The sequence below is a fragment of the Aplysia californica genome, unplaced genomic scaffold, assembly GCF_000002075.1.
Source record: "Aplysia californica isolate F4 #8 unplaced genomic scaffold, AplCal3.0 scaffold00501, whole genome shotgun sequence".
Lineage (NCBI taxonomy): Eukaryota > Metazoa > Mollusca > Gastropoda > Aplysiida > Aplysiidae > Aplysia > Aplysia californica.
In genome coordinates, this window is record NW_004797771.1 from 565,067 (window position 1) to 580,832 (window position 15,766).

At 38.6% G+C, this 15,766-nt stretch overlaps 1 protein-coding gene across 1 annotated transcript; it reads right to left on the reverse strand.

Annotated features, from left to right (window-relative positions):
* Positions 1-1,124: 1,124 nt before the first annotated feature.
* On the reverse strand, positions 1,125-14,985 carry LOC101848459 (NADH dehydrogenase [ubiquinone] 1 alpha subcomplex subunit 7). Its single transcript, XM_005105929.3, has 4 exons — positions 14,877-14,985; positions 7,325-7,374; positions 6,216-6,353; positions 1,125-1,366 (listed from the first exon to the last, which is right to left on the reverse strand). The coding sequence occupies exons 1-4, from the start codon at positions 14,943-14,945 to the stop codon at positions 1,279-1,281; spliced, it is 345 nt and encodes a 114-aa protein (XP_005105986.1). The 5' UTR covers positions 14,946-14,985; the 3' UTR covers positions 1,125-1,278.
* Between the last annotated feature and the right edge of the window lie 781 nt (positions 14,986-15,766).

A 15,766-nucleotide genomic window follows, 5' to 3' on the forward strand; every position in this document is an offset into this window, starting at 1 on the left:
TCGAGAAACATTTTCTCTTGTGATTTGTTGAACGAGTACGTTATAAGTTCTTCAAGCGCAGTTTATTAGGCTTATTTGGCTAATCTTTAATCCTATAGAGGCCTGTCTAGTGTTTTACGGCATTTACGCATGTGGCGCATCAGGCCTAGATCCAACTAAACATTACACGCAGTCACTCAAACTCAAACACCAGTCAGAAACCTTCTATCAAAGATACATTTCCAATGACCAATCAAAAAACATTTCAGTCCCCCCCCCCCCCCCCCCATTTAACCGACCAGCCCTAGACCGAGACCTGTGCGTCAGTGGAAAGTATGGTGTGTAAACGCTGTCCATCACCCTCCTTTGTACGGCGTGAGAGGCACTCTCACCAAATATCCGGTTTTCTAGTAAACTCTAGGCTTGTCTTATGCAGGCTGTGCAGGTTGTAGTGGAAATTTCCCCTTGCCAAGCTTAACTTGTCGGCGTACTTCGCGGATCGGAGCGTGCGTTTAGAGGGAGTGACCGTGCGTTTGTGCGCCTAAATTATATAGTAAAAAACCCGTCAGATGACGAAAGCGTTCGTTTGAGCGGAGCGTGCTTTTGTATGGCGTGCGTTTAGGCGGAGACTACTGTATAATGGAAAAAAAATCACAGACTGACTGACAGCAAGTACCCATACTGAAAGGACAAGATTAGGAATACACATTCACTAAACAGCAGTTTTAGTTTTTAGTTTTAAAAAGAGTTTTACGGCACTTGCAACACAATAAGGTCATATAAATGCCGAAGATTGAGGTGTTACAAGAGAGTAACAAACACAACAAAGAAGGAGGGGAGATAGAGACAATAGATTTTTTATAGGAAAGAAGGAGCTAACCACACCAGAGCACCCGCCAACCACCCACTCTAAACACCAGAATGAGAGGAAATGACGTAGGAAACAAAACAAAATTCAGACCTACCAAAGAATCAAACCTAGTTGGTAGCCAACTGCACCACATCAGCCAATGAGGTTTATGGACAAGAGACAACGAACAAAAACATGAACTCAGTGGGCACGGTTCCATTCCAAAATGAGTTCTAAACAAAAAGAACACCCTCACAAAACATTTCCCAAGAAAAAAACAAACAAAACAGTAGCATTGTTTTTCTAAAATTTATTCGCTTTCTCTCTTTGAGAAGCAGACAAAATCCATCATTCTATTTAGTTTTATGTACACACTATTGGCTACTCAAGGCAGCAACACATAACACTGGTACTAGCCTCTATACGGACCCACAGACATCACTTTCTGATCACTTCTTGACTCCATCTTCTAATCTGCCCGTCTGCCAGTTGTACGAAAACCCGGGCAAGGCTGGCTTTTTGGGGCCGGACGATTCCCTGGGGATGATGCATGAACACAGACAGCACGTGAGAAACTCTCGAGAAATGTTCAGAACAAAGCTATACTCTGACCAACCCTACTGAAATAAAGCTCTAGACAAGATCACATACTAAAGCTCTAGACAAGATCACAGAATAAAGCTCTAGACAAGTTCACAGAATAAAGCTCTAGACAAGATCACAGAATAAAGCTCTAGACAAGCTCACAGAATAAAGCTCTAGACAAAATCACAGAATAAAGCTTAGGAGAAGCCTGTAGAACAAAACTGTAGAAAAACCAACTGAAATAAAGCTCTAGACAAGCTCACAGAATAAAGCTTAGGAGAAGCCTGTAGAACAAAACTGTAGAAAAATCTACTGTAGAAAGCTCTGAAGAAGCCTTAAGCATACGTTTTAGAGAAACCTACAGAATACAGCTCGATAGAAGCCAATGATATAGGGCACTAGAGAAACCTACAAAATACAGCTCAATAGAAGCTTATGATATAGGGCACTAGAGAAACCTACAGAATACAGCTCGATAGAAGCCTATGATATAGGGCACTAGAGAAACCTACAGAATACAGCTCGATAGAAGCCTATGATATAGGGCACCAGAGAAGCCTACTGAAGAGTTTCTTCCACTAATAGCCCCACCAAACCAATGAGCACCCCTCCTATGCATATAACAACGATTCAACAAACTCTTTTTCTCAGCTAGCCGTACGATCAGGGCAGCAGGCATTCGTCAAACTAACTTCACACCTTGATATGACAGGTTTACGTCTTACATCATCATCAATGCCTTTCACCCCTGTCTTTGCCACATACAAGCTCCTTCCATTTATCTCTGTCCTGAGCTATCCTTCCAAGCTCGTTCCAAGTGAGCTTCATTTCTCTCATGTCCCTTTCCACGCATCTCCTCCATGTTTCTCGTGGCCTACCCCTGCCTCGTGCTCCTTGTGGGTTCCACTGCAGTGACTGTCTTGTGATGTTTCCGCTGGGCTTTCTTAAGGTGTGTCCCATCCATTGCCACTTTCTTAGTCCTATTTCTACTTCTATATCCTTTTGTCCTGTCCTTTCCCACAGCTCTTCATTTCTTATTCTATCCTGCCACTTAATTCTTAGAATACTCCCCATACATCTGTTGATGAAAGTCTGGACTTTATTCAGTACTGTCTTCGTTGTCTTCCAAGTTTCGCAGCCGTAGAGGAGCACAGACTTAAGTTAAAGAGTCGAATCTTGGTGCGCAGTGAGATGTTGCTTGCTTTCCAGACTTTTGATAATTGCTTGAAGGCTGACCTTGCCTTGGCAGTTCTTGCTTTAACATCTGCCTCGGTTCCACCTTTACCATCGATGACACTTTCAAGGTAGGTAAAGGAGTCCACTTCTTCCAGGGGAGTGTCTTACTTAAAGTCATAGACAAAGCTATTAAGAAAGTAATCTGGGTTGAAAAACAAAAATATAAAAAGAAACTGGAAGATCTGTTTCGTTCAAATAACTCTCAAGAAACATGGACTGGGCTTAAGACCATAGTGGGCTACAGAAATAAACCAACAAACATATGTGTTGACAACGAAGAGTATGCAAATTAACTAAATGCCCTTTTCTCCCGTTTTGACAAAGGCAGTCTGTGTGACTTGCCATGTGTGAACACCGATACAAATGAAAATAATGCTGTTGTTGTTGAAGAACGTGAGGTTAGATGTGTGTTTGGACGTGTGAATGTGAGAAAGGCGTGTGGTCCAGACGGTGCGCAACCCAAAATTCTGAAAATGTGTTCAACACAACTTAGTTTTATTTACACCTATATTATCAACCAGTCGTTGTTGACACATGCTATTCCCATTATTTGGAAATGTTCTGAAATCGTCCCCCTTCCAAAGAAAGAAAAAATTACTGAAATGAATGACCTGAGGCCAATAGCCTTAACATCGGTAGTTACAAAATGTCTAGAAAAAATTGTGCTAAAAAGACTACGAACGTACATAGAACCCCATCCAGGACCCTCTACAATTTGCATATCGTCACGTGAGAAGTGTGGAAGACGCCATTTTACTATTTCTTGACAACATATATAGACACTTCGACAAGCCTAAAACATACTGTAGGATCCTGTTTGTTGATTTTTCGTCAGCCTTTAATACTATCCTTTTAAAGAAATTAGAAAACACAGGTGTTAACGACAATTTAATATCATGGATAGGCAATTTTCTTACCAACCGAACCCAGTATGTAAAATTAAAACATTCTTCATCGACATACATTTCAACAAATACAGGGGCCCTCAAGGATGTGTTTTGTCACCAGTTTTATTCACACTATACACGAACGATTGCCACATAAACAACAGTAACATCAAGATGATAAAATTTGCACATGATTCAACTATAATTGGGCTAATTCAGGCTGACCATAACGAAACCGCTTACCGGAAATTTGTACTTAACTTTTCTGAATGGTGTGAAAACCATAAGCTGCTTTTAAATGTGAAAAAAACAAAAGAACTTGTCGTTGATTTTTGAATAAAGAAACTGCCTCTGCAGCCACTCGAAATTAAATGTGAAAACATCGAGCAAGTGTCAGACTATAAGTATTTGGGTGTTACAATAGACAACAAACTCAACTGGCGTGTCCACACTTCTCTCCTGCATAAAAAAGTGAACAAAGGACTATTTTTTCTAAGGAAGCTAAAGTATCTTAAAGTTGATAAAACATTGATGTCCATGTTCTACCATTCAACCATAGAAAGTATGATCAAATTTTGTACAACAGCATGGGCCGGGAACACAAGACAACAAGATAAAGAAAAATTAAATCGACTAATAAGGAAAGCATGTAAAATTTCAACATCTTCATTCCCCTACTTGGATGAATTGTACATAACAGCTTGCACAAAGAAAATTAATTCCATCTTTTTAGACAACAAACATCCCTTGTTCCCTCAAATAAAAACATCAGTCAGAAGTAAAAGACCTAGGCTTCTGATCTGTAACAAAGAAAGATACAGAAGGTCATTTTTACCATCATCTATCAAAATGCTTCCATCTTAACCATCTTGTATAAGTATACTTACGACCTTAGAGCATGCATCAAAATAACATTGAGTGTGTATCTAGCTTACGATTATTATTGTTTATATTGCTGCTCATTTATATTATGCATGTGATTGTAAGCCTACTTGTGTGTACATGTGTGTGCACATGTGTGCGTGTGTGTGTGTGTTTGTGTGTGTGTGTGTACACGTGGTGGAACACCAAACCAATGTGCCAGGATCTGGACAATAAAGATGTATCTTATCTTATCTTCCACTGTCACAGCAGGGCTTGAAACTTTTCCTAGCTTCACTACTTTTCACTTGCCTGGATGTATACGTAGGCCAACACTCCTTGATAGGCTGTTGAGTTCCTTGGTCTTTTCTTGCATCTGAGCATGTGTGTGAGAGAGCAGTGCAAGGTCATCGGTGAAGTCTAAGTCATCCAGCTGCTGCCAAGGGATCCATTGTATTCCATTACGTTTGCCTCTGGTGGCTTCTTTCATGACCCAGTCAATTGCCAGTATGAAGAGGAAAGGAGAGAGCAAGCATCCTTGTCGCACTCCTGTCTGTACCTGGAATGGTTCTGAGAGTTGTCCTTCGTGGAAGACTTGGCAGTTTGTTCCATCATAGGTGGCCTTCACAAGCTTGACGATTTTCTCAGGTATTCCAAAATTCCGCATGAGTTTCCACAGAGTTTCCCTGTCCACGCTGTCAAACGCCTTTTCATAGTCAATGCAGTTGACAACGAATGGTGAGTTCCATTCAAGCGATTGCTCAACAATGATACGCAGAGTAGCGATCTGGTCCACACATGATCGGTTCTTGCGGAATCCTGCCTGGTTTCCTCAAAGCTTCTAATCTGTTGCCAGCTTGATTCTCTCCAGGAGTATCCTGTTGAAGACTTTCCCAGGTATGGACAGGAGTGTAATGCCTCTGTAGTTGTTACAATTGCTACGTCTTACAAGGGTTCCCATTAACTCTTTAAATCTGGTGTTTTTTCCACCGTTTCCCGGAGTTTTTTCCAGTCATCTAAACCTGGTGCACTATGTCTCATTATAACCCCAAAAGTTTGCCTCCAACTTCTAAACGGCGGAAACAAATGCTTAGTCATTACTAAAAACTTGCTTCGAGAATAGTTCCGAAAAACCATCAAAAACTAGCTCTAAATAAAATGAAAATGTTGTCACTAGTATCGGACGCTGCCAGCGTCCGATGGGGAACAGGGTTATTACCGCCGGACGTTCCCAGCATCCGAAGGGGTTTAAAGAGTTAAAGCAAGTTGGACTGTACTTCCTTTTGGTACTAATATTATATTGACCTGGCATAAACTACAAGAAACAGATCAGGAAACAAACTGTCAGACAGTCAAGACCCATTACAAGCAGAGATGATAAATGAATGACGATCCACACAGCAGCCAATGGCCAAAAAAAAAAAAAAAAAGATAAATCGCACAATGAGTTCAAAAAACAGTATACAGGAGGAGCAGTGACATATATATTTATATAAATTTATTATACCATTCCTACGCTATAATAAACCAATCAGTACAAATACAGTCATGTAATGTAGTGCTGGAAAAGAGCAAGACAAGGTAGACAGAGGAAAAAGAGGAAAATTAACAAGGTAGGACCTACTGCTGGCACCCTCCAGCCACCCTTCCAAAGAGCATCATCGTTATGAGTGTCCCAACTGTCAACAGAGAATCTAAAGACAGATCAGCCTGATGAACCATCAACGAATTCATTCACCTTCCCATCTTTGTTTAACTCGGTATGACACCAGAGCGACAAATGAACAAACAAACAAGTACACTTGAAGCCTCCTCACCCTGCTTCCAAAAGGTTCTTGGAGGCGTCAAAGACAGCAGCAGGTGGCGCCACCTCCCGCCGGCCGTCACGAGTCAGGTAGTAGTTGTTACTCAGCTTGTGGGAGACGCCAGGAGGGAGGTTGGGAAGAGGCTGTGTCCTGGCAATACAAACAATCGTTTCTAGTGAAACAAACTGTTGCTATTTTCAGAAAACAAGAAACAAGAATTCAATAGCAATTTAGAAGCAAGCTACTGCTATTTGAGTGAATAATCATTTTTAAAATACTTATACACAACAACACCAGATATGTACAAAACTAGAAATAGTGTTAAAAGTGGATATTTTTGCAGTAAACACTTAAAGAAAGTGAAGTCAATACAAAGTTATAACATAGCTCTTCCAGCCCCAGCCATTTTTATGCACTCCCTAACCCCAGTCCCAGCCAATACAGCAGTAAGTCCAGAAAAAGAGGAATGCATTCTAAAAAGTGATGTAGTATCTTTGTACTAAGGTTTACATAATAACATATAACAATTTCTAAAGGTAAATGAACAAATGTTATGAAAATTAAAATTTAATTAGGTTTACTAATTTGGAAAAATGCGCAAATTCGGTACCCCCCAAAACTGAGAATATATGTTCATGGGGCAGTGGGAGGTACAAGCGCTGCTGAAAATATACGCACATGGGGCTGGAAGGGTTAAAAGTATTTCAGCGGACCTATTCACAGCACACATTAAAATAAGAATCAATAATCAAGGGAACAAAAATTAAGCTAAAGAGTGGAAGTGTACATCACGTTTCTCCTCCAAGAGATGGTTCCAAAGACTACACAACAATCGAGTAAGCCAGCCATTATGCTCATTCAAAACTATTAAAGATATAACTAATCACAAATGTTTATGTTGTACACCGTTATTTCAAATCCTCCATTGTACTCTTATCAAACATCACAACTTTCTTCATTTTCTCAAGTGTTACATGAAAAATTCTCTAAACTTTAATAAAGGATTCTAAAGAAGTTTGGTAAAGTACTCAACCACATGAAAAATCAGGAAATGAAATACTCTCTCATATTTCAGTCGTTCTAAACAACGGTACAACAAAACAATAATAATAAACACAAACCTCTTTCCAATGAAACCTTCATACCGGTGAGTAGTTTTTAACTCATCGTGCTGAAAAAAACAACAAAAAAAACTTCATGAAAATGTGAGTGAACCTGAAGCATCTCGTACCATTTTCATTTCAAGCATTTCAAATCTTCTGACATTTATCCGAAAAAAAATCTTAAATCATTTCAAAGTATCAACAGTGTAGCACACGTCACATACTAAAATTGGTGGGACACTAAAATTTTTTAGTTATACAGTAGTCTCCACCTAAGATCCAAACCGCTTACGATCCCACTGTTCTAAGAAAATAAAATATTTACTGTACAAAAGGCTCTGAAGGTCCACATTCGACTAAGATCCCGCATTTCAGATCATAATTTATGGAACAAAAACTCAGGGCGGGGACAGACGATCAACTAAGAGTGGAAAGTTAAGGCAAGGTCATTGAACCGCCCGCCGGGTCAAAGATCAGCCACTCTCGTGAATGTGAATGTGATCACAAGCATTGTAAAACTCGTTGAAACGGTACAATGTTTGCCCCACACAGGATCACACCGAGGTGTAAACTGATATATATATATATTATATATATATATACTAATTGCAATGTTTCTTCTACTGCTTAAAACCAAAACAAAATTGTTTGTGCTAGTAGTTCTACTAGAGCCGATAAAGGTACAACTGCAGATCTCCACACTCCGAAGGTGTGTCAACCAGTAAAAAAAAGCAACACAATAATGACAGAACAAGCAAACAACGATCACGATGGATTTAAGCCAGAAAAAGCAAATGATGAATCAGATATTGATGAAAACGTAGCAGGAGTTGTAGGCGCAATTCACATTAATCCGATGTAGAATTATAGAACCGAAATGGCTATTCGGACTCGAGTCTGAACAGCCTGCCGTGGCTATTCGGACTCAAACTCCAATGCGCGTTATTTTTAATGACTGACTTTTCTTCCCGTTGGAAGGGTTTTAACTTTTCTCTTCTTAATTTCTAACTGGACTTCCAATTGATCAATGATTGTGTCTTTCTCATCAAATAAAGCGAATTAGACTTATCTCCTTTGTTGTTCTGAAACTTTCATTTTCAATTTTTTTTCACTGCTTTGAGCTCAGATTGCCGTTTCCCTGTTTGCCTTTGTAGTGTAGTATTTCACATTTTGCAACTGTTGTTCACTATTGACGTCACTAGATCTTATATTTCTTAATTTGTATAGAAAATTTTGGTCATAACGTAGAACACGAGGAAGGCCAAGGTCATAATAATATGGAAGAGGCTAGCTGTACTTAATGACAGGTAGACTGCTAGGCTAGCTGTACTTAAGTACGGCAAGACAGCTGGGCTAGCCATACTTATATTATGGCTAGACTGACCCAAAAAAATAGGTCTACTGAATTGTAAATAGATTTTTAGTTTGCAGTACCTAAAGTATTTGTATTTGAGACATACCAGGTGCCTTACAGACAGTGCATGTATTTCAAACCTGAATAATTACATAATGAGACTTGTTTTCTTATGTTAATAGGTCCTAAGATAAGTACGGCTAGACTGGCAGACTAGCCATACTTCAAAATAATGATGGCTGAATAATAAAAGAAATTTTTAGTTTGCAATGCCTAAAGTCTTTGTATTTCAGACCCAAAGGTGCCTTACAGACTTGCATGTATTTTAAACCTAAATAATTACTAGATCTAGATCTAATGAGACCTGTGTACCCAACAGGTTTGAATCAGCAAGGCCAAACCTAGATCTAAGTACGGCAAGATTGGCAGTCTAGCCGTACGGCTAGCCACTTCGTAATAATATCGCCTGTCCGCTTCACATCAGGTACACGCATTGGAGTTGAAAGTGCCTATTTGCAACGCCGCGTTGCTAAATAAAACGGCGTGTATTAATATGAAGCTTAATCTACCATTTGTTGTTGGAAGTTCTGATGGCCGAAGAGACAGTGCGTCTCCGTTTGAAGCCAATCCATCATTTTCTGAGCGTGGTTTCGATCCCGGCCCGGTCATATGAATTTTTTTTTTTTTTGGTCCTCTTCTCGACTGACAAACAAATTCTTCCCATAATTATAACTTGTTGCTCTGTAGTTTTTTTATGTAGTGGTGAAGCATGCACAAATTGGTTTTGTTCCCAAGAGGACCTCTATACAAAGTAGGGCCCAGGCCTTAGTATATAGCCTATACTTTTCCTTTTTTTCCATAGTGGCTTTCCTTAGTCTGGGAGTCTAATCATTTTTTTTATATTTTAAGCTCAGGAGAAGAAAAAAAAAACCTTTCCAGGACCGGGATTCGATGCCACGCTTGGAAGCACTGTTAGACTTAGAGAACGTAGACACCTTCTGTATACTTTCTCTAGGCCTAACTTAATAATAATAATAATGGATTGCATTTATATAGCGCATATCCACTTATGCAATGCTCTATGCGCTTAACATGATAAATATAATGGATTTACAAATCAATTTTAAAGGCACATAGTGTTACATACTCATGCAAACACATATTCACTCATGCACGCACCACACACACATAGATACTCACATACACACATACGTACATATGCACATATTACGCACATACAAACTCACAACGATCTACAGCTTGGATGCATTCTGTCTAATCGAAATATGATGAAAATGAAATGATTTTAGTTTCTTCTTAAAAATTTCTAGATTTTCTGCTTCTCTGATAGTTTTTGGAAGCCTATTCCAAACAAGTGGGGCAAAATATGAAAAAGAGCGTTGGCCATATGATTTGTAATTTATTTTAGGCTTAACAAGGGTTGTTTTGTCACTTGATGATCTGAGCGTTCTAGGAGGCACATAGGGTGTTAAAAGCTGTTTTAGATAGTCCGGTGATAAATCATTTAAGCACTTGTAGCAAGTTAAACATATTTTATATATGATACACGCTCTTTCACTGGGAGCCAGTGTAATGCTTTTAAAATAGGAGTCACATGATCATGCTTTAGTTTTTTAGTAATTATTTTGGCAGCAATATTTTGTACTCTAACTTAAAGTTAAAGATAATATTTTTAGGTAAATCTATTGTATGACGACACTGAGGACATGAAATACTGCTTATACCGAGTTGCACCGTCTTGTTATTGTTATCCAAGCGTCATTCGACTTACTTGCTCAAACTAAACGATTTTATGATGAGAGATAAACAAGACTACTTCTAGATCTAGTCTACTTTTGAGCAAACAAAGTCAGAAACAATCGTTAGATCTAATCTAGATCTAGATCTAATATCTACCCAATATTAATTATCGGAATAAGACAAAGTCATAAAAAAGGAGTCAAATCCTAGGAGGTTTATCAAGAAACTGAGAAAGTTTCCACAATTCAGGCAGAACTACAATATTATTATGTAGAAATGATGGCTACTAGATCTAGATTCTAGTACTGGTGTTTCAATTAGCATGGGAGCTATTCAGAACGCGGCGTTTCAAATAGCACGGGAGCTATTCAGAATGCGGCGTTGCAAATAACGCCTGCCATTGGAGTTTGAGTCCGAATAGCCATGGGAGGATATTCAGACTAGAGTCCGAATAGCCGCTGCCTTATATAGAATCTAACTACTAGAGCCAAACAGCAAGGCAAGGAATGAAAGTGACGGATTAGACAACCTGACTATCTTTGCAAAGTTATATTTTTCTGAAACTACAACACATTCATTTCTTTCTAATTTTTAAAGTTTTACTCATGTTGTAGTTGTAGGCCCAAAATCTAAATTCTATTCTAAAACATAATGTTTTTGGCATTTTTGGCCACTGATTTTTAGATTCTAGTTTGGCAAAATTGTATCAAATAATAAAAATAATTTTTTTCAAGTATTTTTAACCTATTGGCGGTGCTCGACCTATGGACTTCAATCATTGAGGCAGATGGCTGTGTCGACACCATTTATCTAGACTTTGCTAAGGCCTTCGATACAGTCCCACACGAACGTTTGTTGACAAAACTGGAAGGCTATGGAATTGAGGGACAGATTCACGCTTGGATAAGGGACTTCTTGACTGATAGGCAACAGTGTGTGGTTGTAACTGGAGAGGAGTCATCCTGGGAGCATGTGCAGTCTGGAATCCCTCAGGGAAGTGTGCTAGGTCCGTTTCTTTGTATGCTTTGTCAATGATCCCCCTGAAAATATCCTCTCTGCTACTTTTCTGTTCGCGGATGATACGAAGAATTTTGCTGAAGTGCCCGACTATTCGGACAACCTCCAGGATGACTTAAACAGATTTCAGCTCTGGTCTGATGCGTGGCAATTAAGGTTTAATGCAGAAAAATGCAAGGTTATGCACATTGGGAAAAATAGAAACCCCTGTGAGTACAAGATGACATCCAAAGGTGAACGCATCACTCTAGAATCTGTGTCACTAGAAAAAGACCTATGTGAGCCATTGCCAAAACGTGGGGAAAAACACACACATCTCACAATAGTGTGCATAAAATGTGATGCATTAGTATTTATTCCTCCAAAACTTATACACACGTCAAATATAGGATGTAGAACCTGCATTAGCAGTTTCAGACCCCTTGTCAGCTTTACAATCTTGAGTTTGTAAATTTTGTGCCAAAAATGTTCGTTTTTTAGTGATTCCTGGAGTGTCATTTTGAGCACACCAATGCAAACTTCCAAGAATGTAAAAAATGTAGTATTTTTCGGTGGGTTTTTTTTTACGTGTGCTTTGATCCTATGTTATTTGTCATTGAGAAAGGTTAACTTGCTCAAGAAATCGGTTCATTTGTTTGCAAATAGACGAACAATTCGGATTACTTGTGCGTCTGTCATGTCGTCACGGACTAGGTGTTTCAGAAAACACCATTATTTTTCAGTAGAATCACCGTAGCTGGTTAAATCTCTTTGCCTATCGTCGTTTATCCAGTACTTCAAAAGCCGCGATGCACGAAAGGAACATCGGGTTCCTAGATCTACGATTTCGGTCGGCTGTTTAACATTCGCCGTTATTGTCGTCAACTTGCGACGTGCCGGAAGTCCGAATTTCGCCCACTTTTGTTTTGAACTAGTCATCAAAAGTGCCCGGATATAATTGTTTTCTTGAGTGACTTCCCCTTACCCGCGTCCCCAGAACAACGGAAGCAACGGGGGAAACAGAAAAACGAAAGTAGTCATTGCCTTCAGCGTCCGGTGACGCATAAGAATTTTGAGTTGAATGTGACGTACTGGGCTGTTTTGCGTTGTTTTTAGGCTACTCTGTTGAATATTTTAGTGAAATTGCGGTGTTTACACTGGATTCCTGGAACAAGAGTGTGATGTGTGAACAAACTTCGAGAGATGGATCATTTCTGTGGTTATAGATTTAGCTTTTGTGCTCAGTGATGACGTTTGGGGTGTCGTCATGCAGCCGTACAAGACTGACTAACGTACAAGAAATTACATTGTCCTAAGAGCAAACATTTTAAAAGTAATGTGTGCTCTCTTTACTCAAACAAATAAACAAACATGTCCTTGTTTATCTGTCTAACTCAAAAATACACATTTGTTCTTTGTTGGTATGATATACCTTTTTCCAATACATTGTGTCATCATTGTTATGTACAAGTAATATTTTTCATAATTGCTAATATCAATAAGTTTTCAACATATATTTCATATGCAAGATTCATTTAGAAGCAAAATACGCCTTTATTGATTTGTGTATCTCTTGGTGCAAATTTGTTCTTTGTAGGCATGATTTTACCTTTTCCCAGTATGTTTTGTCATCACTGTTATGTACGAGTATTGTTTGTCATAATTAGCAACATAATTGTGATCGTCCACTGTCTTTGATATGACCTGGTATCTGTTTCAAAGCAAAAGAAACCTCTCCTGGGTTTTTTTTAATTCTTAAAGTGCGCTTTTATCTCTGGAGGCAAGACTTTTGTCTTTTCCTGTACATTGTGTCATCATTGTTACGTACAAGTCATGTTTGTCATCACTGTTATGTACAAGTCAGCTCCATTGATTTTGTGCTTTTGCCTCATATTAGTTAAAAAATTGTTTTACACATGTGTTTTTCTGGTACTGAGGCTTTGATAACTGTATTTGTACAGCCTTTCACTATTGTGATGTGTTGTCAATGATAATGTCCAATGTGTATCCTTTCTTGTACATAACAATGATGACATGTTCTGTGCACTGCGTCATTGTTACAAAGCTTGCCATTCATATTACCATTATGAATGGAGTTCATAGTGTACAAAGTGTTTGTTTACTAAACAAATGGAATTTAAAGTCTATAATTTGCCTTGCTGCTTATCTGTTTTTGTCATCACTGTTACAAAATACATACAAGAAATACAGTAGTTGCCAAACCAATAGACCCATATCTCCAAAACCCTACATCTCCTTGCTCTGATACTCTAGGAATATGAGCACTAAATGTCAATCTGTGACTGACAGAAAAGAGAGTCAAATTGGTAAGAAAATTTTTTTTGCACCACTGAGTCTCAAGAGAGTCTCACGTTTTGGCAATTGCTCATGTATGAATATTGATAGTGATCTGACTAAAATTCAGTAAACAAGTCCGTATCCAAGTCAACAAAGCTAACAATCTTCTCGCACTGATCCGGAGAGGTTTCACAATGCTGGACAAAGTGTCCCTTTCTACTCTGTACAAAAATCAATCATTCGTCCTTATCTAGAGTATGGAAATGTAGTCTGGCACCCCAGACTTAAAGGATTAAGTGATGAAGAACAACTTGAAAAAGTGCAACGTCAGGCCACCAAACTAATTCCTGAACTACAGCACCTTGCTTACTGCGATCGTCTCAGAAAATTGGATCTGTCATCGCTGTACTATCGGAAAGCTAGAGGCGACATGATTGAATGCTACAAGAAGTATCTAACAGGAATTTACAACGTAACAGGAGACATTTTACCGTGGGATCTACACTAGGGGACACAGCCTAAAATTGAAAAAAAAAACGTGTGAAAACAGCAGTCCGCCAAAACTTCTTCAGTGTACGCACAGTTAACGCTTGGAATTCCCTACCGGAAAATGTGGTGTCTGCACCATCCTTGAAAGCTTTCAAGAATAAGATTGACATGGTCTGGAAGGCACATAAATTCTCCATGAACCTAGATTCTAGATTGGTTTCAAACTGCCAGATCCATGAGCACCAACCTACAGATAACAGAGTGTGAAAACAATGAGCAGGAAGGAACAAGCAATGAAAGCAACGAACGGCTGAAGGCGACTAGCCTGACCACAGCCATACTCATACTTCAAAACTAAACTAAGTATGCAACAAAGAGGACAAAACTCTACCTAGAAAGAAGAATGAGACCAATAAAAAAGTTATTTTTAGTAGGCCTAGAGTCTAGAATAGTCTAGTATCCAGCAGTGTAGAAGTAGATTTCTAGATCTAGAAATCTAGAATCTAGAGTGAGGCAGAGGTCAAATGAAAGCAAAAAGTGGTCGCCAACTTATTTGCTAGAAAACGAAAGTAGGAACGAATGAGACAAATAAACAGCATTATTGCAAATAATTTTTTAAAGTTTATGCTGTTTAGACAACTGCCACTGTTAAAAGATGGAACGATGACTTACACTCAAAAGCCAGTTTCTAAGTCGAGAAAGAAGTGGAGTAACGTCCCTGAAATTCGGCTTCGCAGCCATCTTTAAACAAGTGCGGTACTGCTATGGCTGTGATTCGAGTATGGACCGCATGGAATCGGTGTTAAACAAGTTTGTTTTAACAAAATTTTGTACTTTGAATTTTACATGATCTTAAAGATTTATTTTTTTAAGTATAAAGAAACATGGTACTTTAGTTAATATAAATTGATCAGCATTGTTATTGTGTTCCCTTTTACAAAAACTTGATCCAAGGAAAAAAGATACAGTTCAAACTATAATGTTAGAAATAAATCTTTTTCTTCATACAAAAGCAATGCTCTGTTTTCTCTATTTTGCAAAACAAAAACATAATGTTGTATCAACATGATTCTTTGTGCAAAAAAAATTTTGTAAGGGAAGAGAAGTCAATTTAATTCGGTTCAGAAGAAATGCCTCATGAGGTTGGCTACTCCATAATTTTAATAGATTTTTCTTCCTTTTCTTACTTCCGCTGAAAGCAACCACACGCTTTTAGTCGTGTCTGACAGTAATTTGTGAAAATTCACAAAAGAATCATTTAAAATGGACAAACTTCAACCAGTAAAGCTCGCAAAGGTTTGTATGCATGTGTTGTATGACGGGAGATGCTCATTTGTTTTGATGTTATTGTAACACGTTATGTTTATAATGTCATCGCCCATGCCTTGCTCCTTGCAAGGCTTAGATTTAGTTTAGTTGTTCACAGGAAGACTGTCCACTCGTAGATTGATTAGTGTAGTGACTTTACTTTTTTAACGGTAACCTTTTTAACCTTTTTGGATGCTACAAGGTAAGTCTGGATGTCTACTAAATCTAACTGGTTGAGATTTTAACCATTCGTC